This window comes from Colletotrichum navitas (genome assembly GCF_030913465.1).
Source record: "Colletotrichum navitas strain CBS 125086 chromosome Unknown LY79scaffold_15, whole genome shotgun sequence".
NCBI classification, from domain to species: domain Eukaryota; kingdom Fungi; phylum Ascomycota; class Sordariomycetes; order Glomerellales; family Glomerellaceae; genus Colletotrichum; species Colletotrichum navitas.
Window position 1 is genome coordinate 548,033 of NW_026850561.1, and position 24,899 is coordinate 572,931.

A 24,899-nucleotide genomic window follows, 5' to 3' on the forward strand; every position below is an offset into this window, starting at 1 on the left:
AAGGTACGGTGTTTCCTTGGCACGCATGTACTCTGCGTTAAAGGACCGTCATTCGGAGCAGGTCTCTTCTTGAGCCATTTACGGCAAACACGAACCCATCAACCCATCTCGGGGTACTTGGTTGGACAACTACGGATGCAACAACCTTGCTGACTTTAGCTGCAGGAGCTCGAGGCAGGCAGGACTGACGAAACGACAACACCTGCAAAAAGGGGGCCAAAAGCATCAGGTGTAACGGCACCAAAAGGAATCATCCTGTCGCCCAGGCGACCCAGAAGCTCGTCTCCATTGCTCCAGTACTGCACAAGGGAGAGAAGAAAAAAAGGAAAAAGATCACATAAAAATGGTCTCTGGGGAACAGCTCGAGAAGGCTGCGGGGCAGGTATCTCCGGACCAGCTCCACGCGGAGAAGGTACATGACGGAACAGACCTCGCAGAAAGATACATGCCATGTACGGAGTACTTAGTACCTAGCGGTTGAGCTGCCAAATGGCGGCCACAGCAACATGGGAATGTTTGGCAGCGCCCGAACCGGATAGCTTCGGCGGGGACAGCTCGAGGCGCTAGCGGGGGTTTGAGTTAGCGCCCAGCCGTCGAGGGCCGCCCATCACGATCCTCGAGGATCCAGACCAATGTCCGATACTGGGAATGCCCACTTCTCTCGACTTCTCGATCGCGATGCACGCAGCCAGCCAGTCAATGGCCTCCCTTCCCCCTTGCCCCTTCCTGCGCGTATTTGTTTTGTAGCGTTCCGTATTGTGTAACTCGGGGGGGTTTTTTTTTTTTTTCTTTTTTTTTTTTTTTTTGAGCGGTGACCCGGGTTTGACGTTGCATGCCGGCATGGCCAGACTCGGGTGTGCCAGGGGGGGAGACGGACATTCGGTACTGGTCCGTCGTAACGGCCTTTTCGATAACTGTCTACGTTGTCACATCGTCATGGCCATCTCTCAACGGTTTGGGAGCTTAAAGATTGTCTCCTCTTTTTCGTCTTCTTTTTTCTTATCTTGCCCTCCTTCTTATTTCATTTTTCTCATCTTTTCTCCTTATCTATTTCTTCTTCGTTCAAGGTCCTGACTGGGATTCTGTAGACCATCGTATTAGACTTTCTCAAAGGACTCATCGTGTCTTGACGACTCGTTGGTTGGTCTAGTTAATTCTGTAGCATGGCCTAACTCGCCATCTGTGCAACGATCGGCGCAAATGCCGACTCATGTCCAAGTGTGTTGGCCGCGCCTGGTTGGTCTGGTGTGGTATAGCATGGTCTGATCTTGATTCTGCGATACCAAGCAAGAGAGGCTCTAACAGTTGATTTTAATTTTAATTCCGTTGGAGAGAGTTTGCTTGCAAGGGGGGGGGGGGGGGGGGGGGGCTAGAATCAAAAGAGCTCCCATCCTGGCAAGTCGCGTGACGTCACCAAGCTCCATCCCACATCAGCTCTAGCGATCGCCTTGCTGCGCAGACACGGACGCGGTTTCATGCCCCTCCTTCCTTCTCTGCTGCTTCCCTGTCGTACCTGTCTCTTTTCGGCCGGGACGACAGCAGCTCCTGCCTCCAACTCTCCAAACTCTCCAACTCGGGCAGCTACACTTACTCTCACTTTCACCCCTCCCCTTACTGCCCCCGCCACGGCTGTCTCTGATTTTCATCACCCATCATATCGCACACACACACTCTTGTTCCTTTCTTCCCCTTCCAGCACAAGATCAGCCGCGTTCCTGAGTGGCCGCACCTCCGACTCATGCCCAATTGGCTTTGCGTGCCTGAACATCACCCGCCGCAACGGGCTACCACATTCTCCCCCATTTCCCTCTGTGCCAGAGTGACCGTGCTGCCAAAAAACAAACACGCATGCATATGTGAGGCGTATTCCCACTTCTCTATACCCGACTGGGCCACGTTCTCGCCAGGCAGTGCTGGATACGACGGAACCGACACCGCTTTTTCCCTTGCCATGTCAACCTCTTCCCGCCATGACGTACCTCATGCAAGAATCTATTAGTGCTCATCTCCATGCCCCTGTACTCCTAGAGAGCTAGGTCGCTAGCGAGCTAGCTTTAATTGAGCCGCTTTGCGCGATGGCTATTATGGTGTGACTAGACGGGCCACCACGGCCGTTCGGTCATCGCGTCAGCCAGAGTATTCTGTTAGTCTCTTTTGAAATCATATGAACTAGTCTGTCGCTTGATGATTCTGAGAGGGGTTTAGTAACTGGCGGCATCTCGACGATTGAGAACCCGTTCCATATTACACGAGCAGCTCACCCTCATTTTGATTTAACGGTATTGTATCAGCTAAACCTAACGCATAGAACGTATGCAGCAACCAGATTTCAATGTGTGTGGGACGATGATCCTAGATCTGCAAAGGCAATTCGAGCTTGGGAATGGTTGATCCACCCCAGAAGGAACACCATCGTCAGGAGCATAACTACAACTCTGAGCAATGAGAGGCCTCCCGTGTCAAATTACCTTGTTGTCAAACATTAGCGTCGCTTAACAAGGTTTCTGAGATAGCCATACAAACTGCTATCTACCTCGCTAGAGCAAGCGAAGCTCTCGCCAATGTCCCTCAGCACGTATCACATCGCCGTGTGCAGTGAGTCGGTCGATTCATCTCGAGGGGCTTTCCGGTCATGGAAATTCATCTTACAATTTGCACAAAACTTCTCGCCTACCACACATTGCTGACATCGGACGCGATGCACCCCTGGGTGGCAGGCTGCTTACCGCAGCAAAACAGGTTCCTCGCTGGGCAACTTCATTGATGAACTGGTCCATGCAGAGTTGTGCTATTTAAATGGTAACTTCTTCAAGTATTGAACCAACATACGCGTTAAAGGGTTGTCTATCAAACCTACGAAGTACGAGCTCCTACATTTCTCATAATTGGACAAAATCTATGCTATGCTCATTGAGGCGAGATAGGAGAGCCCGAATGACAGCTCTAATCCACTTGCCCTTCGATGTCCGAATGTCCGCTGCTAGGGTTTGGGGATATTGTCTTCGTATTGCACATCACATAAGACGCGGAACTTATCAGCTCGACATTCTTGCAGGACCGGCCATATAAGAACTCCCCTCAATCTCCAGGACATACAAGCGTGCAGGAGGTAAAGTCATAACTCTCTATAAATGCCATATATTGAAGTGTAAGAAGCATGGTGACGAATCACCCGTAACTGAAGTAGACCCCGAGCGGCATGCTCTCGGCTCAGTAAAGTCTCTGTTGTTCGTGTTTGGCGAGACATCGCATCATCTACTGTGCTTCTCGTTTCTGAGCTTGGGAAACAGGTGACAAGCAAGTCAGAGAAGAACTTCGCTCACCCAACGGAGGGATGAGCAGTCGGGATGTACGTAGCATCCCCAATTGCCCTCCCCACCCCCCCTCGGCTTGCCTGCAGCTCTGACGCGGCACTAGGAGCGCAATGCCGGTTCACAACGTCTCGGTTTCGGCGTAGCACATCCCGAACATTCTGCACTCTGTGGGCGGGCCGTTCCGCGCTGCTAACAGCGCGTGCCCTCTCCGGCAAAACGCATCAACTAGCTCTCCTTACCAAGGCGTGAGAGAGCCCAACGACTGAGTACTTCAGTCGAATGTTTCAGGCGCAAAATCTTCGCGGAAGAGGTGTTGTTGGGCTAAACGATCGTTGTTGCCGTTGAGATTCAGCAACCTCGGAAAAGGCTACTTGGCTGAACATCGCACTGCGAGTTTGAAAACAGCCTGCCATAGGACGAACGACACAACAGCGCCAAATAAGTCGTACCCCAGAAAAAGCAGTCGTAGCTCCGCAAGTATAGAAGGGTGACCCCCAGATCGAGCGTTTGTCACGTAGCACTCTACATACTGTGCCCCCCATCCCGTAGGTAATGGCCGGAGGGGATGTGGCGTGGATGAACAGTCACATCCCGGCGTCTAGCTACATCTTGATCCAACTTATGTACCTTGCACCGGCAGCAGCCTGCGTGGTTGACCACAGCCTCGGATCATTAATGCATGCCATCTGTAGCTGCGATACTTGAGCGGATGAGCCCATGATCCATCGTGCATGCCATAGACTGCGATTCTCCGTTAGCATGCTCGCGTGAAGGTAAGATAATTCCCATATTGGTTTCGCGGGCAGTTAGTGCTTAGAACTTGGGAAGACGGTCTTTGGTTATGCGTGGCGTTATGGCAGAAGCGAATAGTTGTCAATGCGAATAATAAGATTGATAGAGAAATTTGCGCGGGAATCGCTCAGAAGCTGTTCATTTCATCGTACATTGCAGCGGCCAGATCACGCCATCCGCTGGCACAAGGTTCTCGTCAGACGTTCCTCGGCAGACCGAACGTTTGCCCTCGATGTTGCGGCAGCCGCGGCGACGACAGCGCTGAAATTCGTCGGGAAGCAGGAATCACAGGCGGATATTTTTGTGCCGCGGTTGCGGTCGCAATAAGCAGGCTCCCGTCGTGCCCGCGTTGCCGCGATATCTCGTGTCTTCGCCAATGAGGGGGGGAAACGACCCCCCATGCGACGATCAGCTTCGTGGGACCCCAGAGAAACAGGCACGAGGGGAAGAGAAACAAATGGAAGTCTATTTGGCATGTGATTCCCCATCGGCTACCAGGGGATGGGGCGGAAGGATGGATAGGCATAGCAGCATTACCGGTACATTGCACCTCCCACTGAGGGGGACACGAGCATTGGCCATACTAGGTGGGGGCGTTGATAGGGCGGTGGGTACTGCACTATTATTGTCACATATTATGTACAGCCGCAGTTTGTTGACTTTTTTGTGGCTTGCTCTTTTGTCTTGACAGGCCGAGCTCCCACGCCCCGTACATAGGTAGGAAAGAAGAATGTGTGGGGGAATGAAGTATTTTGGAGAAACGGGCTTGAGACTTGGGGAGAGAAAAGAGAAGTGAACACGAGTAACCGAAGGAAACAATGCCAAGTCCGATTTTCCCTCGGCCAGCAGCCGGGAGGGAAGGCAAGGCGTAGAGGCCGACCGAGGCATCCCGGGTGGCTCAGGCCCCAGAACCTTGGTCCCGTCCATCCTCACTTCCTTTTCGGTGTGTGCTTGTCCTCGGCAAGCCCCTCACTTCCTTTTCGGTGTGTGCTTGTCCTCGGCAAGCCCCTCCCTTCCTGCCCCCGGTTCCAAGATCAGAGGAAAAAACCCGGGCTCGGTCTCAACCCCCTGGCGTTTTCGTTGAGCGACTATTCCCCTTTCGGAAAGCGGTGATGAGGGCTGCGATGACCCTGTTCGATTGGGGCGTGCGTCATGCTGCTCTCAACACTGCCGTCGGGCAGGAACACCCCGGTAATCTGGTCGAGCTGATTGTTAAGTTGGGCAACCGTTGGCAGAAACTTCCTTCCTCAGATAAGAATGGAACTGGGGGAGAAGGAGAAATAAACTAGAAAGAAAGAGACTGTTGGTGTGTAACTGGAAGAAACAGAGGAGAGAAGGAGGCTGGCTAGGTAGATAGATCGACAAGACGGATGGAGGGGCAAACAACCCACACCGTAGCACGGTCTATCTGTCTCCCACTCTCCAATTTTTTTTTCTGCCGTCCATCAGCTGGTAACATAGCAAGCATAGTATGTATATACGCATAATACGTCGGCACGCACTGCATACACTCCCTCTCCCTCTCACTCACATATAATCACCGAGAGATGAGCCGGTGCCGATAGTACCTGTCTGGACCCTCCCTTTCCCCCGTAATCTATCCTGTACCTTTCCGTAGCTCCTACATGTTACCTGCTAGGTAGATAAACTTCACCCCTCCCTTCGACAATCTTTTCTGTCCTTTCTCCTACTGTGCCTCATGCTCTTCAGACTACGTCCTATCGTCTCTGTCGCCAGAAGCACCTTTCCCCTACGACGATTCAACTCTGCAACGACAATGGCTTTCCTCGGCGCCGAGAAGAAACACAAAGTGACGGTGGTCGGCTCCGGTAACTGGTGAGCTCCATTGCTCTATCGCGCGAGCGATTGCCTACTGACTACTCCAACCCAGGGGCTCGACCATCTCCAAGATCGTCGCCGAAAACACGGCGGCCTACCCCGACCTCTTCGAACAAGATGTGCACATGTGGGTGTACGAGGAAGAGGTTGTCCTCGACAAGACGTCCCCCTACTACGACGCCGCCGTCGGCGACCAGCCCCAGAAGCTCACCGCCGTCATCAACAAGCATCACGAGAACACAAAGTACCTGCCCGGCATCAAGCTTCCCCACAACATCATCGCGAACCCCTCCCTCCAGGACGCCGTCAAGGACTCCACCATTCTCATCTTCAACCTTCCCCACCAGTTCATCGCCAACGTCTGCAAGCAGCTGCGAGGCCATATCCTGCCCTTCGCCCGCGGCATCTCGTGCATCAAGGGCGTCAACGTCTCGGACGATGGCGTCTCCCTCTTCTCCGAGTGGATTGGCGACGGCCTCGGCATCTACTGCGGCGCCCTCTCCGGTGCCAACATTGCCTCCGAGATCGCCGCCGAGAAGTGGTCCGAGACCACCATCGCCTACGACCCGCCCCCCATGGACAACTCCCGCGCCCCGACCCCGCGCTCCGCCTCCCCGAGCACCAACGGCAACGGCCACAGCATCGCCCCCCTGACCCCCGTCGACATGCACCACAAGGACGCCCGCGGCCGCGCCTCTAAGACAAAACTCACCCCCGTCCCCGCCGAGTACCCGCCACTGGACCACCAGATCTTCAAGCAGCTTTTCCACCGCCCCTACTTCCACGTCCGCATGGTCTCCGACGTCGCCGGCGTCTCCCTCGGTGGCGCACTCAAGAACATCGTCGCGCTGGCCGCCGGCTTCGTCGACGGCCGCGGCTGGGGCGACAACGCAAAAGCCGCCATTATGCGCATCGGCCTGCTGGAGATGGTCAACTTTGGCAAGGAGTTCTTTGGCGAGACAGTGCACACGGGCACCTTCACCGAGGAGTCGGCGGGTGTCGCTGACCTAATCACGTCCTGCAGCGGCGGCCGCAACTTCAGGTGCGCAAAGATGGCCGTCGAGGAAGGTTTGAGCGTCCAGGAGGTGGAGAAGCGGGAGCTGAACGGCCAGATGCTGCAGGGCACGAGCACGGCACAGGAAGTGAACAGCTTCCTCAAGGCGAGGGGTCTGGAGAAGAGATACCCGCTCTTCACGGCTGTGCACGGTATTCTCGAGGGGCGCTACAGTGTCGACGACATCCCGAACTTGGTGTCGGCGTCAGAGAATTAGGTGGAGGGAAAGGACAAGGGGGTACGGGGTGTTGAAGACGTTACAAAAAAGCATACAGGCAATACAGGACATTACTGCGGGTGTGGGTGTGTGTATTGGGAACTGGAGTATGGGTATATTTGGTTTCTGCAAATGCACATTGATATCCCTGGATGATTTAATCACAGCGGCCTGGTGTGGAAAGGATTTGTTTACAACGGGTTGAGTAATGTCGAGGTTTTGTCAATTTAAGTGACCCGGTGGTATCATACAAGCTATTGTAACGAGAAAAACAAAATTGTGTGTTGTGTGTTCTGTCTGCGACACCGTTTCGACTTGAATCAGTCCATGTTGTCCAGCAACCCCATCTTCTCCTCGTCAGGACTCGCGCACCGCCCCCTCCACGACCTAGTCCTCGCCCTCCACGACGCCGCATCATCCCCGTGCTCGTCCTCGTCCTCGTCCTCGTCCTGGGTCCTCTCTCCGTCCCCAAACACGGGCTTGAGCACGCCGTCGTACGCCATCCAGAGCAGGTTGAAGACGACGCCGAGCGCGACGCCGATCCACAGCGGCGCCCTGCCCTCCTTGTTGGCGAGCGCCTTGCTCAGCGCGAAGAGCATCATCATGGGGACCCAGAAGAGGGCGGTGAGGAGCCAGCGGGCGAGGCGCTGGCGGAGCGTGGTGATGACGTACGGGCGGAGGGAGCGGAGCCAGCGCTGGTAGTCGTCGGGCAGCTCGTGCTCGGCGGCGCCGTCGGTAATAAGCTTGAGGTATCGCGCCGAGGGCTGGGCGTAGGTCGGGTCCGGGCGGCGGGCGGGGCGGACGAAGCGCCAGTACCACTTCTTGCGGGGGTCGTCGGGCTTCTCCCTGCCGGGGTCTCCGTTCTTTTTCCCGCTCTTGTTGTGGTCGTCGTCGTCGTCATCGTCGCCAGGGTCCGGGATGGAGGGGGAGTAGAGTGTGTGCGCGAAAAAGGGGCGCGGGATGTCGATGGGTGGCTTCTCGGGGACGGAGACGCGGGGCGGGAGGGGGATGCAGGGGGTCAGGATGTCGGCGTACGAGGAGCCGCCGCCCTCGGTCGCGACGATGGTGGCGTAGTCCTCGCGGGTGACCTCGTAGACGACGCCGAAGAGTCCCTTGTCCCAGCCCAGGTCCGGGGTCCGGGTCTTGTCACCGCCGCCGCTGCGGTCCGGGGCGATGGGGAACTCCTGAGGCTGGGGCGGCGTCGGTCTCGGTGGCGGCGGGGGAATGGGCGGGAACTTCGGCGGGTCGGACGGGTCTGGGAGATTGGGCACCTTGCGCGGCGCCGTATTGGCGAAGCACGGCTCGCGGTACGGCAGGCCTGGGAGGTCGAAGACGAGGGTGAGGGCCGGGGCCGAGACGTTGACCTGGGAGACGGGGCGGATGCCGCGCACGCCGAGGAAGGTCTCGGCGCTGAGGTTGGAGCCGTAAGCGAGGTAGAGAACCGTGCCCTGGGCGGCGTCGTCGCCGTCGTCTGTTGATGCCGCGGCCAGGCGCGAGGGGGAGGTCCGCGGGATGATGGAGGTGGGCGGGTAGGAAGGCGGCGGCGGCGGCGTCGCCATGGCAAGCTCCCTGATCTGTTGGACCAGGCTTACCGGCTCCTGCGGAAGAGGGGTCGCCATCCTTTTGCGGCTTATCGGACGACGTAAGGATGCGTCTGTTTGTCCCGGGGTTGGTGGGGGAGAGAGGCTCGGTCGTTGGCTGAAGCTGTCCGGGTCGAGAGCTGATTTTGGGTCGGCGAGCGGCTCGCAGAGGGGCGCGTGATGCGCTGGGCGAGCCGGGATGAAGCTGGGGGTTGTCGTTGTTGAGGTGAAATGAACAATGCGAAACTGGTGAATCCAGGGTTGGGGTTGTTTTGTGTGTCGCTGTGCTTGGGGGGCCAGGAGAGATCAGATGGTGACGCAGGTCTGCGGAACACCCGGTCGGCGGACTGGCGGAGTTAGCTTACATAACGGACGATGACGATGTGTGGAATACATGGCGGAGGTTGGCGGACCGGCATCGGGACCGGGATTCGGTGTTACTAGCCTCAACGATGATGCGCCTATCGTGCATCCTTTCAACGCTTGGGCCATTCTTCTCGGACTCAAAGTGTTCTTGTCTTGCAAGCTCCTACGCTTGCTTTCATGAAGTAATATATCTCCCTGAGAGGGTTGCTAAAGCCGAGTCTCACGTTGAGGCAGCAAACTTTCTTTGACACCCGATTTGGATAGAAGCCATGAATGCTACAAAAGTCACGGATGAAAGGGGGCAGAACACTCGGAAGCTTGTGGAGTTGAGTAGTGAGAATAAAAGTTAATCAATATTTCAATTTTTTTCTTCGATTGCAGGACTAACAACCGCCATTGAGCACGCCAAACGCCTCGCCAAGCCTTACCTGGTCTCACACATGTTTGCCCAAGCATATCGTCTCTTGCTTCCTTACGTAGCGCACGAAATCCTTCAGCTCGATGTGTCACTGAACCTCAAATCCCACCTGGTTGCCATCCCCAAAGCGATGAATAAACGCCTCTACTCGAGATGCCTAATTTTGCTCTGCCGTGTCATCGACGATCAGACATCGTAGCTCGTAGGCGATTAAGTTCGAATTGGCGGATGCATCATCTATTACCTCCCTCTCTCACCACGAAACCTCTCAGGCGTCATAGAAATACCCTTATGAGTCCAATAATAAAATACAATGCATGTCTTCGTGGATATCGTATCTCGGAAATTTAAAAAAAAAAAAAAAGGGAAACAAGCCGCCGGTGCGTACCGTAGAGTCGAAGTCGTCGTCATCGTCGTCAGAACTCGGTACTGGCAGTACGCCAAGTCGTTTCGAGCCAAACACTGTGGGCGTGGAGGGGAGACCTATTGCCGACTACTCGATTCGCGGGGGCGTCTTTGACGAGTATGGTGATGCGCTTCTCCTTTTTTTAAAAAGGGGTGTCAGGGAACCCTCAAGACGGAAACAAATGACGTAAAAAGACAAGAAAAAGAAAAAAAAAACAGGATACAACATCAGGACGACATGACATCGTCCACAAGCAGGAAGTGATCTTAGGCTAGGGATGAATGAAGGAATGCGCTTACGATCTCCTCCTCTCGCCTTCCTTACGTAGGCTCTCGATGATCTTCAGCATCTCTTTGCGCCCGCCGTGGCTGTCGATGAGCTTGTTGGCCATGCTCATGCTGACCTTTTCGCGGGCGTTTGCGCTAAGCAGGCGCTTAACCAGGAGGTGTCGCATGAGGATACAGACGAAGACGCCGCAGTCGCTGCCATTTTCTTGCTGAGGTGCGTCCTCCAGGTTGAGGTACCGGAGCGGCCGGCCTAGGACCTCGGACATCTTATGTGTCGCCAGGCGGCCCTCTGCGTAGTTTGCGCCGCCGAGAGAGTCGTAGTGGAATGCAACGCCGTCGATGGCGCTGACAAGCAGCAGGGACCAGTGGGAGCCGCCCTCGGCTTGAGCGACGTTTCGGGCGTCGTTGATGGGAAGGAAGATATGTGTCGTTTTAGAAAAGTCGGGAAGGGCGGAGCGGATCTGGCGCATGTCGGGCTCTTTCATGAGGAGGAAGGTCATCGACGGTCGCAGGAGGCAGATGCGGGCTTGCGGGTACTTGGGAAGGATTTCGCGCTCCAGCCATCTGTGGTGATCTTGTTAAACAACAGAACGGAGGAAGGGGGGGCCGTGGCCGAACTAACTCTTCCCAAAAGGCGATGTTCTGAGAAGGCGTTAGCTAGAAGGACAAGTGCAAAGGAGGGGGTGTGGTCGCACGTTGTCTGTTAGCCAGTCGTTCTTGAGCGCCTTGATGTCTTCGTAGGTGACTATGGTGGCATGAGTAAGCGAAGTGCTACGCGACAGCAACATTGAGAGCACGAGATAGGGCGAAGCGGATGAGTGCATCATCAGCGTGGGGTACGTACGTAGGATATCGTGATCTACAATTTGTACATCCTGTCAGTCGGAGATCATCGCAACGTGGGACTGGGTTTATACCGCACGAGCGGTAGCGGATTTGGGACAAGGGGAGGGATGCGACTTACACGACAGGTAGGGTTGCTGCGGGGAGAGCTAGGACGTAATCCGGGTCAGTTGACTGGCACGGCGCTGAAACGGGACTACCTCCCAGACTTGGTACCCCGCCGCAGGTCTCGGGCAGGGTGGACAAAACGGGGGAGAGACATGTGTCTGCCTGCACGCCCGGCCATTGTTGGTCGTAGAAGGAGAGAAAGCGAGAGAGGCCCACGGCCTTCTCTCCTTCCAGCGCGAAGACGAAGAGAAGACGATGCGAAAGGCCAGAGGGCAGTGGAGCAGGCAGCAAAGAGTCTTACAGTGTCACCAAAGTGGCGCGCCATTTTCCTGAAAGGCATGCTCATCCGTGAATCCGACCAGTGGCCGGACTTGGTGGTGCTCGAGGGCGAGGTTGAGGGGGAGGAGAGCCGCGCAGCTGCTGCCGGTGATGCCGCCTGCGGTGGTGCGGTGTAGGAGATGGAGGAGCTCGTCGTGAAGCTGGGAGAGCGGGTGTCGCGGGAAGGGTGCTGGTGTCGATATGAGCGGAATGCGAGGAAGCGACTGTTATCGGGCAGAGTTACGTCAGAGGTTGTTCGTAAAGTTCGGGTCGAGAGCGGGTAATAATGTATTCGGAGCGTTTGTGCAACAACGGTGATGGATGTCGGGTAGGAAAACACGAGGGGGGAGGGGAGAGAAACCGGAAGTAGATGGGTAGAAAGTTCCAGGAATGTAAACAGTTGGGGAAAAGTGAGGGAGGGAGGGATCAGGATGTGCGGTAAGGATGACAGCCCAAGGGTCACCAAAGGAACGGTGGGAAATTGAAGAGGTCAAAGCCAAAAAGTGATCCAAATGGCCTATTTTTCCAAGCAAGCCCGGCTTCCTATTTTCCCTCTTCGGAATTTTTTGAGGAGAAAAAAAATAAAGCGGGGAGGAGGGTCTGGAGTTTTTTCCCCTTCTCTGCAGGGAAACTTCGGGATCTCCCAGACACAGATTACCAACAGGCGGAGTGATGGCTGTGGTGGGGATTGGGAGGGACGAGAGGAGACGGAACAGAGGACGGGGTTGGTTGACAAGGGGAGCATGGAACCGGGGGCAGGAATAGGTAGGGACACTAACGGCCGGCGTGCAGCAGCAAACAGCAACAACAGCTCGGATGATGACAGAGAGACGTGAGGCTTGAACTGCAAGTGATGAGGGGGAGACGTGGCCAGCGCTTGGCGTGGCGCAGTATAACCGAGAGATGCGGAAGAGGAACGAAGAGTAGGATGAAAAATGCAAGGTGACGAGGCTCGACAAGCCACACTTGTGGGGGGCAGGCAGTTCGCTTAACCCACGGTGCCTCGCCTCGGTTACCCATCGGGCTGCTGCTGCTAGGTGGAGGGGTTACTTACTGCACTGCTGAACCCCCTCGCTGGAGGGAAGGGAGCAGGCCGCCGCAGGGTCAGACGGCATAGCGGTACATGAGTACCAAGAAATGATGGATAGGACAAACCCAAATGAAAACCATGAAAAAAAGAAAAGAAACATATATATCGAGAAGCTGACGCATACCTGGTATTGATCAGGCGTTCTGAGCCCGCGTAAGGGAGACGGGCTGGCGGTTGCACGCCGACTGCTGCTGCCATCGTACAGGTTACGAGATGAGAAGAAAAGCACTGTTCGTTCCAATTTGGGGGTGAGTTCCCGGGGGCGGAGCCGGGTAACAAACGGACTGAGATACGGGACCCAACGCAGCGAGAGCGTGGAGGAGATAAACGGCGGGGACAACGGCGTTTTGAGTATGATATGGTATGGTAGGTATGTAGGAGAAATCGATTGGAATCGGCAATCGAAACAGTCGAGTGGGGACATGCAGGTTTACATACAAAAGACAGCTAGGTAGCAAGAGGAAGTCATGGAATGGCGACGGCTTGGCGTTCTCTCATCCCCCAGCGGACGATCATCTGCAATGGACGGACGGGTGGGTGAGGATAACTGGGGAAATATTTTAAGCTCCGGCTTACGAGCCTGGAAGAAATGGCTGCGGCGGGTGTGGCCAAGATTAAGCCTCTGCTTAACCTTTCATCACCTCACCAGTACTCTAATTAGAGCATACTGCATGGTCAGGCCTCCATTGGGAGTCACACAGAGATGATGGTGAGATTGAGATATAACGTCCGAGAGAGGGACAGCGAGATGGAAAGGGTATGGGCCAAGTTTACACCTCGTTGACGTCACCCTGCCTGCGGCATTGAATGCCGGTTTATCATTCATACCACCCTACGGAGTACGGATACTATCCTAGGTAAAAAGGCACCTACCTACCTTACCCCTGTGGCTCCTCGCCGCCGCATATATGCAACAACCAGTTGGCGGATATCTGCGGCTTGATGCCAACCGTCGAAGGCGCCAAACCGCTTTGAGACTGGTCCAGGCTGAGGCCGCCCTCCCCTAAAAAACGAAAAAGAAAAGAAAATGGCACTCTCGGCATACTGCTAGCGGCGACTGCTCACCACAACTACTGCTAGCAGCTGGATAAAAGAGGCTCGTGAAAGCAACAGTCGGCCGAGGGGTGCCATAAATAATAGTTATGTAATGTCAAACCCATATGGGCAAGAACGGGGTACAGCAGGGTGAGACATGGGGAAACCGCATCGGGGACTGCCGAGGTGGGATTGCCCGAACCCCCCTCTGGGGCTACGCATACATCCTCGGCGGCCTCTTGGTCACATGGGCCTGGCGACATGGTCCTCCATCATCCAGCACCGTTCCAAAAACCCCCGGAGTACAACGTACGAAAGCTGTTTTTGACCAGCTCCGCAATGTTTCATGAATGCACAGTTGACTGTACCATCGGGGTCTGTTTCCCTAGGTATGTAGGTAGTCTTCGTGGTTGGGAAAATAGGGTCTGAGAGTGACCGAAGGGGCGGTACACACATGCACGGCTCAGTCAAGAAACCATCCACTCGCAGCATGGAAGCTGGATAAACCACACTTGGCACAAATGTAAACCATGTTACTTTACTGTTTGATCGAAATCGATTGATCCCCATTAGGCGGGGACGCTATGCGAATGGGCCCAATGTTGTTGCCCATCGCTCAGGTCATATCCACGTTTGCCTCTTATCGTACATCGTACCAGTTTCGCCCGTCTCGGAACACTGCCCTGAGATGTGCGGGTGGAGAGGGACGGATTAGTCGGAGCTGCTATGGAGACCGCCCTTGCGTCCCGCCTCTCGGGCCCGCTCAGAACCGGGCTCGAACGAGCCGGAAGATGCTTTGCCACCCTCGGACGCAATCTCGCGCTGCTTGTCCGCGTCCATGCTGGCGAAGCCGCCGCTGTGACTAGCGTGACCGCCCTTGGCCGCGATTTCCTGGACCTCTTCCTTGGGACTAATGCGCATCTTTGTCAGCAAATATTTCGTTGGAGACGAGTGCGCAGGAATCGCGCCCTGACAACGCATGTGGCGAGGGTTTGGATAAGCTCACCGGTTAGCAAAGTTGCCAGGGTTAGTGTTGCCAGTGCCAGAGGACTGGTTCTGAGTGTTGCCTCCGCCGTGGCTAGCGTGACCGCCCTTGGCCGCGATTTCCTGGACCTCTTCCTTGGGACTAATGCGCATCTTTGTCAGCAAATATTTCGTTGGAGACGAGTGCGCAGGAATCGCGCCCTGACAACGCATGTGGCGAGGGTTTGGATAAGCTCACCGGTTGGCAAAGTTGCCAGGGTTAGTGTTGCCGGTGCCAGAGGACTGGTTCTGAGTGTTGCCTCCGCCGTGACTGGCGTGGCCGCCTTTGGCCGCAATCTGACGAACCTCCTCGGTGGGGCTGCATATCGTCAGCGTGATGCTGCATCACAATAAAGCGGTATAGAAATGACTGACTCACCGGTTGGCAAAGTTTCCGGGGTTGTTGTCAGCCATGCTTATGGTTTCTGTCTTGACTGGGATTCGGTTGCTAGATGTAGGGTGTAGCAGCAATGAAAGTTGTGCTGTGCGTGTGAATGGAGGCTGAGATTGTGTTGTTGATGAAAGTGAGAGTCAATTGAATTCTGATCTGGAGGACCGAGAGATTGATATCCATCCAAGAGATCTATATAGAGAGCAGGAAATAACAGACCGTTGTCGCCTGCCTACCAACCTACCAACCTACGTAGGTAGGTGGGACCTAGGTAGGTAGGTGCTTGGAAACACGGCAGCACTTTCCCTCAGTGACGTTGAGATTAGGCAAACGCAGGCTCTCCCCCCCGCCCTGCCGCTCTGGAGATCTTCGCTTGCTGATCCGAGAATGACGATGAGGCAACTTCATTCCGATTTACCCCTATGATATAACTTCACGCATTTCCTACAAGACGGCGCCAAGCATTGTGCAGAGAAAAAAGCAACACCAATCAATGTACTGCCGGGATAGCTGGGGAAAATGTCCGTAATGGCGAAGCTGACATCACAGTATCGTCAAACCTGCCAGGCACATCCACAAAACACACCCGTCGTTCCCGACTCAATGAGCAAGCCAAGTCTCTAAATCGGGCCGAGACTCGGTTGATCAACCATTCCGTTTTCTTTTCTTTTTTTTTCCGGGTCGCTTGCTTCCTGTCGCCCTCGCTCTCTCGATGTATTTGCACAACCTGGAGGACTGGTGCAATGACGTCGGCTCTCCTGCATCTTCAACAACCGTGGACCGCCCGCCCAGCAGAATCTCTTGGCCAGTGCTGCGCCTGTTAAACGATGCGAGGGATCTGTGCCGCCAGTATTCGTCTTCAACACTAAAATGGCTTTCGGTGGTTTGTAGTAAGATATGATCCTGCCGAGGCAGATTTAGCAATATCGACGGTGGCCGGTAGAGCCGACCTCGGGATCCAACAGGTTGCCACTACCCGTTGTGGCATCGGCCCCACGAACCGGCATCCCTGTTGAGATCCCGATCCAAGGGCTACACTCTCTGGCTCTGACCGCGGGTCCATTGATGTGCTCGATTTCCGCCGGGACTACACTGGGGCCCTTTTAAGTATTTCTGATTCATCTACTGCTTACCTGGGTGGACAGTCTGAAATCCACGGCGAGGATGTAGTGTATGGTCGAGATTCAGCCTTTTCCTGTATCATATTTCGTGTAAACACTTTAACCTCCTTTGTCAGCTGCCCACCTGCCGTTCGGTGTCTTGTCCCCGTCTAAGGCTAATCGTGCGGGCTATGGAGCTTGATTTTACCAATCCGTCAAACTAGCGCAAATGATGATTCCTCATACTAATCGGAAGCGGAAAAACAGCGCGGTAAGAGCTGGCCTGCAAACTTGGAATGGCCGTATGCGATAATGGGTCACAAGAACCAGCAACAGGGAATCTCACAGTACATGGTGAACAGCGTTGTCTATCAGCAAGACTGTGTGTTTCGTGAGAGAAGTATCGTGATGTGGTGAACTCTCGGTGTTGACGGTTGGACATCCACGTCTTCCGCGATTAACCGGCTTTAACGTCCATGAATTTGACCATCCATCCTCGTTTCATGGTGTCTGCCCCTGATCCTCGCGACCTTACTGCCCGCAGGTGCCATTGATAAGATCCGTATGAGGAGCACCGCTCCTGGAAGGATTTAACGTTCGAGCGGCGGTTTACCGCCTGCTCACTGTTCCCAGCCTCAAAGAACGATGGGTTACAAGACACGACTGTCGTCGCCCGGCCTCCTACTTTGCCAATCCAAATAATGTTTGGGTATGTGCACCGCCGGGCGCTACGGTGACAGCTGCCTGTTCCCTCGTCCTAGCTAGAAGCCGTCGGGAATATGGCCTCCAGGGTTAGGCGGGTCTGAGCTGGACTCCCTCTGATCGTCCGTCGACAAGGGCTTTGCGGTTTTGTCAGTCGGCTATGCGGGATGTTTGATGGGCTGCTGCCCGGGTCGCTGGATGGAACGAGCCATGCGCGGTGTTCAATGAAGAGGCTTTTCTCTCACAGCTTCTGGGAACAGATCAATATCGGGCGGAGCCACTACCCAATGATATATGGGCGAGCGACCCGAAATGGGAGCTGAGGCAATGCACTCCTTGGGGTGGATCAGACTCCTATCGGCAAACCTCTCTCCGTGTTTAGTGTTCTCTGATGGCACGTAGACACGGCAACCATCACTTCCAGCAACCTCGGTTTGGAATCTGCGCTGGGTAATGGCTTATTTGCTGAAAGCAGGGTTCTGTTCCATGGTGCTCGAGATGTGCTTCCTCAGCGCGGCCCACCTGCTCGCCGTCGCATCAGACGCCGCCGATTCAGCCCCTGCCTCCGCGGCCGGATTCTCTACGGCCATCGCACCGGCAGCTGTAGCAGAAGCAGAAGCAGCCGGAACTGAGGCCAGCGCGGCCATGCTGGCGCCGAAGCGCTGCATTTCGGCTCTGACGATCTTCTCCTTGCGCTTGAGCGCGCCGGGCCTGCTCTTCAAGCTCTTGTGACGCACTTTGCCCTCGCGGAGCTGCTCCAGCGTCTGTGCACCCTCTTCGAGCTCAGGGAGGGCGTCGGCGAGGGACTCCATGGTTGTGACGAGCTTCTTGTTCGGGCGGCGGCGCTTGAGGGGCTTCTTGTTGGCCTTTTCCACCTTGCTGACGAAGGCGCTGTGCTTCATCGTCCGCTTGTCCTTCTTGTTGGTCAGGAAGCCATCGTCGACCTGGGCCTCGGGACGGAGCGTCTTGTGCGGCGCGAGGGGGTGAATATCGCCGCGGATTCGGGCCATGCGCTTCTCGCGGGCCGAGAGGGTCTTTGTCGGGGCGGTGGGCGCCTGGGGGAGGAGAGGGTCAGCATCGTGCAATTACAAGGAAGTTTGCGGACGTATTACCATCTTGGTTCGATTTTCTCGGGGGATTTGTAGGTGGATTGGCTGGGTTGGGCGATCTCGAGGGTTGGTTTTCTTTGTGTAGTGAGACCTGGGATTCAGAAGTGCTTGTGGAAGTTTGAAGACGCCCTGAGCTTCAAAAATTCCATGGTGGGGCGCCGACGAGAGCGGATCTCTCCAATCGTGGGGGTCGGAGATCGGTGGCGGAACCTCCGACATGCACAAAGGCTCACCCAAATTCCCGCGCATGGTCCTTATTCATCCCACTTGCACCAGTATTACGATCTCCAGACGTGAAAATGGGCAAAATTGAGGACTTGCGGCGAAAGGTTGCCGAAACTACCCTCGAGCTCCAGAATCTGAAGCAACAACTCGAGCTGGCCGAGAGGGAAGCGCAGAAGGAAGCCCAGAATGCGCCGGCGCAACCATGGAAGTGGCCCCTGCAACCCGCAGACTACGAGAGATACGGGCGGCAGTTGATCATCCCCAACGTCGGAGTGATAGGTCAGCTCTTGCGTCTCGATTGAGAATCGAGCACCATGCTGAAACGGAAGTAGGTCAACTGAGATTGAAGAAGTCCAAGGTCCTCATCATCGGCGCTGGGGGACTGGGATGCCCCGCGGCCGCTTACATCGCCGGGGCAGGGGCCGGCACCGTTGGACTTGTCGACGGAGACGTGGTCGAGATTTCCAACCTCCACCGCCAGGTCGCACACTCGACTGACAGAGTCGGCATACCCAAGGTTGAGAGCGCCATCGCATACTTGAAGGGGTATGTGCATCCATTTCCCCAGCGACATATACCTCTGGGCGGAACTGACAGCTCCTCTCAGTCTGAACCCGCTCATAACATATCACGCGTACAAGGAGCATCTGACGCCTTTGAACGCTGAGCAGATAGTCTCGCAGTACGATATCGTCCTCGACTGTACTGACCACCCGACGTCCCGCTATCTTATCTCAGACATCTGTGTTCTCCTGCAGAAACCCCTCGTATCAGCTTCTGCCTTCCGAGCGGATGGCCAGCTCATCACCCTAAACTCGCCCGCCGCGCCGCAAGGTAGCCTGGAGGGCGGGCCGTGCTATCGCTGCGTGTTCCCCAAGCCGCCCCCGCCTGACAGCGTCGTCAGCTGTGGCGAAGGGGGCATCCTCGGCCCCGTCGTCGGCGTCATGGGCGTACTACAGGCCCTTGAGGCCATCAAGCTCGTCGCTTCGGGGGCTGTTGATCCCAAGGTCCAGGAAAAGGAGGCCACTGCTCCGTCCCTCCTCATTTTCTCGGGAGCGGTTCAGTCAGGTCCCTTCAGGTCTGTCCGGATGCGCGGTCGAAGGAAGGATTGCTTTGCATGTTCTGCCACTTCGACGCTGTCGCTAGAGACGCTGCGATCAGGCCCACTCGACTACGTTTCTTTCTGCGGTGTCAGCGGACCGGTGAGTATTCTCAGGCCCGAAGACCGGATTTCGGCAGCCCAGTATGAGCGCACGGCCAAAGAAAGCGGCAAGTCCCACATTCTGCTCGATGTGAGAGAGCGTGAGAACTTTGATATCTGCAGCATTGACGGCGCCGTCAATATTCCCATCGCAAAGTTTATGAAGGAGACACAGCCACTGAGTGACGGCACTCGGCCCCGACCGGAGTGGCTGCCCGCTGACTTGCCAGACGATGCGCCCATCTACCTCGTCTGCAGAGTTGGCAACGACTCACAGCTTGCAACGAAGCGCCTTAAGGATTTGGGGCTGGACAACAACGGCAGGAGGTTCATTGGCGACATCGAGGGCGGAATGAAAGCTTGGAAACACCAAGTTGACCCTACATTGCCATTCACCTAGGTAACAACCACAAGTGGCAGAAGACTTTTGGATGGAAGCTGAATTTGTTCTGACGATGGGAGCTGTGTCGCCATGATACATACTTTTTTCCCACCTATACCCCTATTACTACAAAGAGAGGAGGGCGACCTACGCCCATTATCCATGAACCTGATTAGTCGTACGAAAAAGGAAATCGTCCGTTGACGAGCCGTGGCGGGTAATTGGTGTTCTACACGAAGCTGACACGCTTCTTATTGAAGGCCCGCTGGTCCTTGAGCCATTGGCGGTAGCCCTTGACGCTTGAGATCTTCTCGCCATAAAAATCGGGAACTGTTAAGGTGGTTAGCACAGTATCAGCTGGGCGTGCGAGAGAGGTTGACATGCCTGGGTTACCGACAGAAGACACGGAAGGGTCGACGCGGTTCTTCTTGATGCGGGCGAAGAACTCCTTCTCCTTCTGTAATATCAACCAAATTAGCATCTAGTGAAATCCCATGGTCGACACATGACGGCTTACGATTGTCATCTGGTTCTTCCACCTCTTGTTCAGTGTGTAGAAGACGAAAGATCCGATACTAGGTCCGACCAGCCATCCCAGCGTACCGAAAGCCATCGTCATCAAGCCCATTGTGATGAAGGGGTCCAGAGGGACCTGCGTCACCAACGGATCCGCAACGCCAGTCGCCAGGATGCCAGCACCGCCAACGAACGCGCCCAGGCCGGATATGACGCTGAAGCCGAGCTGCCATCTCCTTCGAGACTTGCGCAGCTGAAAGAATGTCTCCCAGTCCAACTTGTCCCCGGGCGCAGCGGCCGGCTTGGTTTGTGCCGCAGTGGCAGCCGTGGCGTTGCAGCGCTGCGAGCAGGGCTGGCGAACAACGCGGGCAACGATCGAGGACGGAGAGGAGGCGCCAAAGGCGGCGCTGGTACGGGCCAGAGGACTAGCCGGAGCAAGCCCGATCAGGCGGGTAGAGGGCAGCTGCTTCTTCATGGAGGCGGTCGAGTACGGGCATGCGGTAGTGCGGACGATGGAGGAGGCGACTGATGCGCGGGCAGCGCCCTGACCGGCGAGGCGGAGGGCGAATGTACTCGTGGGCGTCAGCATGGCTGCGTGACCTCGTTGAAAAATGTTGATCTTGTTGGCCGTTTGTGAGTCTGTATGTAGTGGAGTGGAGAGTTTTCTTATGGCTGGTGATCGAAGAAATTGGAAAATGAGCCGGAGCTGGGGTGGATGGAGCTCGCGATGTGGTCAAGCGCAGGCGCTCGCTCAGCTCAGCTACCGCACGGACCGTCCAGAGCCAGCTCACTAGTAGACCACATTAAGATAAAGAAACTAGTTTTATCTTACTACTAACTTTAAAGAAAACTATTACAAAGTATAAGATTTAATTATTGTAAATACTGTTCTATAAGTACATATCTACTAAAGTACTAATATAATACTTATATTTAAAAAACTCTTTATATTTAGAAATAATATAGTATATAAGTAAGTAGACTATAGTTATATATTAACAAGTTACTTCTTATTCTAAAGAATGTCTTAATTTCTAAGTATTTATTAAAAAACTAGTTTATAACTAAAAACTATTAAGTTTTCTACTTTAAGTTTTACTGTTTTAATAAGACTTTTAATATTAGAAATAATATACTAAGAATACGTCCTTATCCTAAAGACTAGATAAGGGCTTATAAATAGTTAGGACTTAGAGTTATTTTCTATATTATTATCTTTAGTACTATAACTTAAAAGAAAAGCTTAATAATATTTATAAAACTTTTAGTAATAAGAAGTTAAGAAGTAACTAATCTATTTACTTATATACTATATAGTATATTTATAAAATATATACTCTCATAAAGTCTTTGAGATATATGATTAAAATCTATATAAAAATGAATAAAAATATTATAGAATATAAAAGTATTAAAAGAAGCATAAGTTTTTAATAAAATAATATAAAACTACTTAGAATTCTAACTTAGTTTAATATAAAACCTATGTTTAAGTATGTTAAAGATATTTTAGAAACTGTGTCCTTTTCTTATATTATTTTTATGTAAGAAAGTAGGGTTCTAAGCTTTTTAGTGGCTGCCTAACTGTTTAGAAACGCTAATTAAGACAGTGTTAGGTTTCCTCCTTCCTTCACCTTGCAAAGCCGCAGACCGACTGTACGGACGCCGTCTTTCTATGGCTTGACTGCTCCCAAAAATAAGTCAGAGCCTGTCAGTCTCTCGAACATGCTTTCCGTTGTCACTGTTAATTTTTTCTAAAGCTTGCAGAGCATAGCGTTGCCGTTCTTCGACGGGTTCTGCTTACCTACCCGCAGCGGTGGACAGATCGCGACGCGCGAGACAAGAATCTCCAAGTGCGGGACCCCTCCCTCATAAACTTTGAGCGACCAACGACCACGGACTCATCATTCCTACCACAACTTTTTCGAGGGCCTCCGCCCACATCCACCGGCGCCCGCCGGCCGTGGCACGGTGGTCTTTGCCCAGCGAGTGGACAAACATGTCGCGCCCCTCGAGGTACATCTGGTTCGGCAGACCTACGCCGGACGGTAGCACCAGCACCAGCAACACCCCCTCCAACTGTCGATCCAAAACCGCGGGCGTGCGTGAGCTTGCCGTAGTCATCGAGAATATACCGACCTACCGCCGCTACAAGCCTGGTACTGGCCCACGCCTAGCCCCGATAACCCTACTTCCGGTACACGACACTACCGCCTATATCCGCGACGAGTTCTTCGTTCCACCCGCGCTCTCTGTTGATGGCAAGAAGCGTCTGCTGTACGTCGTGGGCTGGACCGACCTCCCCGCCGCGCGGCTACAGGTCGACGCCGAAAGAATATGTGACTACGTCTCGCCGAGGGCGTACGAGGAGTGGTGCGCCGCGCGAGCTGCCGAGCGGGATGAGGAGGAGCGCAGGGCCGAGGAGGAGGAGAACGTGCGCGCCGTAGAGGAAGCCGAGGCAAGGGAGAAGGGGATATTCAAGAGGAGTGCAGTCAAGAGCTCCCTCCCCAGGGGGAAAAAAAGGAACCGACCAGTTGCGGACCGGGCAAGAACGCCGCCCCCGAAAACGAATTGGGAGAAGACGAAGAAGCCGGGTCGACCGAGGAAGGAAGCGCCGTCGCTGTCTACCCCCTCAAAGAGCACAGTCTTACAGGAAGTGGAGGCTTCGAATGACGACAATGACGTTGATATGGAAGAGGCGATATTCCGGCAGCTGAATGGGGAGGAACCGATGTCGACTGAAGGATCCTACGACTTAGGCGAAGGGAGCAGTGTCCCGAGCATATTGGAGCCGTTGGCGAAGAAGCGAAGAATCAAATCGCCAAGACCGACGCTATCAAGATTGCTATCGGGCATCGAGACGGACAGCAGCAGGAGTACGCCCTTTGAATCTTCCAGAGGAGGCACTAGCTCGCCAGCATTACCGCCATTACCTAAACCTTATGCTGCTCCACAAGCGGCCCGGCCACGGGATACCCCTATCTTGCCTCCCGTACCGCCGGCCTCCACCCTCCAGACGTCAACACCCACCGCCCCGCGGACTAAGACCAAGACACAACCACAAAAGCGGTCTCTCCTCTCGATACGGGATCCTCCCTCCACACCCCAAAAGCCGTCATCCATGGCTCAGACTCCGACCCCCAAAGCTCAAATCATCCCGCCACGAGCACCGGCAACCGCACCACCAGCCATCAAACAGCCATTAGACGTAGACGACTCTACAACATTCCATACTCCAACTCCTAGGACTAGCTTCACCCCTCTGATTCAGAACACAACACCATGGACCATCTCCCTCGCGGCGTCCAAGAACTTCGCCAACCTCACACCCTCACAGCCGATCCGGTCTGTAGAACAGGCATCTTCATCGACACCAAAACCGACGCTACCCAAGCCGGCGATGCACGACCACACGTCACCCCTCAAAGCAACCCAATCCGCACCACCCGTCACAACCGCCGGCAGCACACAGGCCGTGGCGAAGTCGCTGCCCGCCCAAGAAGAACAAGAGCTCCCCGAAGAAAACAACATCTACGAGGTCCTCAGCCTCGAAGGCGTTCAAGAGCGCATCGTCCGCGGAAAACGCGTCCGCTTCTTCCACGTCCGCTGGAAGGGTGTCTGGCCGCCCGGTCAGAACCCGACCTGGGAGCCCGAGGCCAACATTCCCCGGTCTCTCATCAAGAAGTACTTCCTGGCACACCCGCAGTCGCACCCTCAGGGCCGTAAGACGGGGGCAATGGACAAGTACCTTGTCCCGTCCTGGCCGCACCGCAAGTACTCGTCCGTTTCAGAGGCCTTTGAGGGGGGGGATGCGGACGACGAAGCGGGCGGGGGCGGCTACGCCGACGGTAGCGAGGATGCGGTCGAGGACGACGGCGATGAGGAGGAGCATATTGGCAATGAGATGCTGCTTGTTACGGACGAGCCGACGCAGCCTGCCAAACCCACGCTTTCTTGGTGAAATGAGGTTTCCCGATGGGTGGGGCACGAGATACAATCAGCCATGGGCATTTACGACCAGGAGTAATGGGATTCTGGGGCCAGCGGGGTTGTTGGTTCCTGTGTTTTCGTCAAGCCTCTTTTTGGAGTCAATCTGGACTTAGTTTAGTCTTTAATTGGGGGGAGAGTGCCCCTGTCTACCTCGGCGGCGATGAAAGTATGGTCAGTGTTACCACAGGGCGCTGGCCTACACGTATGCTCACACGGGGTGCCTGAAATGTCGCAGAATGTTGCCATGGCCCGACTGCATACCAAATATCACAAGTTCCAAAAAAAAAAAAAAAAAATCAAACAAAGCCCCTAATGAGATGACGCGTTCGTGGAGGGATAAGCGTGAAGAGAAGGTGATAGACATCTGTTTCCGCCTTGGAAGTTATGAAGTGCGTTCTTAGTGTTATGAAAACTCCATTCTATTGTGCTGGCTGTATACCTGTCCCCAGTAGTTCCCTTTGCTCGCTTGTGAATATATCGCTTTAGGTGCCCTCCAAGTCCATCCAAACCAGGTAGGACATCCGCCAAATGGAGAAGCCTCTGGCCCTCTGGCACCTTTATGCGACGCAAGAGTCAAGAGCCCCGTAGTCATT

The 24,899-nt window shown here is 54.6% G+C and overlaps 9 protein-coding genes across 9 annotated transcripts; 3 read left to right on the top strand and 6 right to left on the bottom strand.

Annotated features, from left to right (window-relative positions):
- Positions 1–4,502: 4,502 nt before the first annotated feature.
- Positions 4,503–5,382, bottom strand: LY79DRAFT_103075 (uncharacterized protein). The gene has a single exon (XM_060550641.1). It carries the CDS (start codon positions 5,031–5,033, stop codon positions 4,572–4,574), a length of 462 nt encoding a protein of 153 aa, XP_060416634.1. The 5' UTR covers positions 5,034–5,382; the 3' UTR covers positions 4,503–4,571.
- A 501-nt stretch (positions 5,383–5,883) lies between these two features.
- Positions 5,884–7,216, top strand: LY79DRAFT_510685 (glycerol-3-phosphate dehydrogenase; the record flags this gene model as incomplete). The annotated part of the gene is made up of 2 exons (XM_060554184.1): positions 5,884–5,942; positions 5,998–7,216. 2 exons carry the CDS (start codon positions 5,884–5,886, stop codon positions 7,214–7,216), a joined length of 1,278 nt encoding a protein of 425 aa, XP_060416635.1.
- Positions 7,217–7,656: 440 nt separating this feature from the next.
- Positions 7,657–8,817, bottom strand: LY79DRAFT_472407 (uncharacterized protein; the record flags this gene model as incomplete). Its single annotated transcript, XM_060553216.1, has 1 exon — positions 7,657–8,817. A coding segment is annotated over one exon (1,161 nt), but the record flags the coding sequence as incomplete, so codon positions are not given.
- Positions 8,818–10,281: 1,464 nt separating this feature from the next.
- On the bottom strand, positions 10,282–11,570 carry LY79DRAFT_510853 (Ulp1 protease family protein; the record flags this gene model as incomplete). Its single annotated transcript, XM_060554201.1, has 5 exons — positions 10,282–10,837; positions 10,896–10,915; positions 10,969–11,044; positions 11,234–11,265; positions 11,526–11,570. 5 exons carry the CDS (start codon positions 11,568–11,570, stop codon positions 10,282–10,284), a joined length of 729 nt encoding a protein of 242 aa, XP_060416637.1.
- Positions 11,571–14,205: 2,635 nt separating this feature from the next.
- Positions 14,206–15,550, bottom strand: LY79DRAFT_103014 (stress-induced bacterial acidophilic repeat domain-containing protein). The gene is made up of 4 exons (XM_060550640.1): positions 15,070–15,550; positions 14,890–15,009; positions 14,674–14,793; positions 14,206–14,577 (listed from the first exon to the last, which is right to left on the bottom strand). The coding sequence occupies exons 1-4, from the start codon at positions 15,102–15,104 to the stop codon at positions 14,379–14,381; spliced, it is 474 nt and encodes a 157-aa protein (XP_060416638.1). The 5' UTR covers positions 15,105–15,550; the 3' UTR covers positions 14,206–14,378.
- A 1,723-nt stretch (positions 15,551–17,273) lies between these two features.
- On the bottom strand, positions 17,274–18,114 carry LY79DRAFT_102827 (ribosome biogenesis protein SLX9-domain-containing protein). The gene is made up of 2 exons (XM_060550639.1): positions 17,996–18,114; positions 17,274–17,938 (listed from the first exon to the last, which is right to left on the bottom strand). The coding sequence occupies exons 1-2, from the start codon at positions 17,996–17,998 to the stop codon at positions 17,342–17,344; spliced, it is 600 nt and encodes a 199-aa protein (XP_060416639.1). The 5' UTR covers positions 17,999–18,114; the 3' UTR covers positions 17,274–17,341.
- Positions 18,115–18,291: 177 nt separating this feature from the next.
- On the top strand, positions 18,292–19,818 carry LY79DRAFT_510905 (ThiF family protein; the record flags this gene model as incomplete). The annotated part of the gene is made up of 3 exons (XM_060554208.1): positions 18,292–18,496; positions 18,547–18,763; positions 18,825–19,818. The coding sequence occupies 3 exons, from the start codon at positions 18,292–18,294 to the stop codon at positions 19,816–19,818; spliced, it is 1,416 nt and encodes a 471-aa protein (XP_060416640.1).
- Positions 19,819–20,029: 211 nt separating this feature from the next.
- Positions 20,030–20,905, bottom strand: LY79DRAFT_588605 (mitochondrial import protein Pam17-domain-containing protein; the record flags this gene model as incomplete). Its single annotated transcript, XM_060560937.1, has 3 exons — positions 20,030–20,130; positions 20,185–20,257; positions 20,318–20,905. 3 exons carry the CDS (start codon positions 20,903–20,905, stop codon positions 20,030–20,032), a joined length of 762 nt encoding a protein of 253 aa, XP_060416641.1.
- Positions 20,906–21,840: 935 nt separating this feature from the next.
- LY79DRAFT_546938 (uncharacterized protein) lies at positions 21,841–24,602 on the top strand. The gene has a single exon (XM_060557277.1). It carries the CDS (start codon positions 22,316–22,318, stop codon positions 24,275–24,277), a length of 1,962 nt encoding a protein of 653 aa, XP_060416642.1. The 5' UTR covers positions 21,841–22,315; the 3' UTR covers positions 24,278–24,602.
- Positions 24,603–24,899: the final 297 nt, after the last annotated feature.

Coding starts and splice junctions, on each gene's coding strand:
- LY79DRAFT_103075 (XM_060550641.1), bottom strand. CDS start 5,033: ATGGACGGGACCAAGGTTCTGGGGCCTGAGCCACCCGGGATGCCTCGG.
- LY79DRAFT_103014 (XM_060550640.1), bottom strand. CDS start 15,104: ATGGCTGACAACAACCCCGGAAACTTTGCCAACCG. Junction 14,794..14,889: donor CCTGGCAACTTTGCCAACCG/GTGAGCTTATCC, acceptor GATGCGCATTAG/TCCCAAGGAAGAGGTCCAGG. Junction 14,578..14,673: donor CCTGGCAACTTTGCTAACCG/GTGAGCTTATCC, acceptor GATGCGCATTAG/TCCCAAGGAAGAGGTCCAGG.
- LY79DRAFT_546938 (XM_060557277.1), top strand. CDS start 22,316: ATGTCGCGCCCCTCGAGGTACATCTGGTTCGGCAGACCTACGCCGGAC.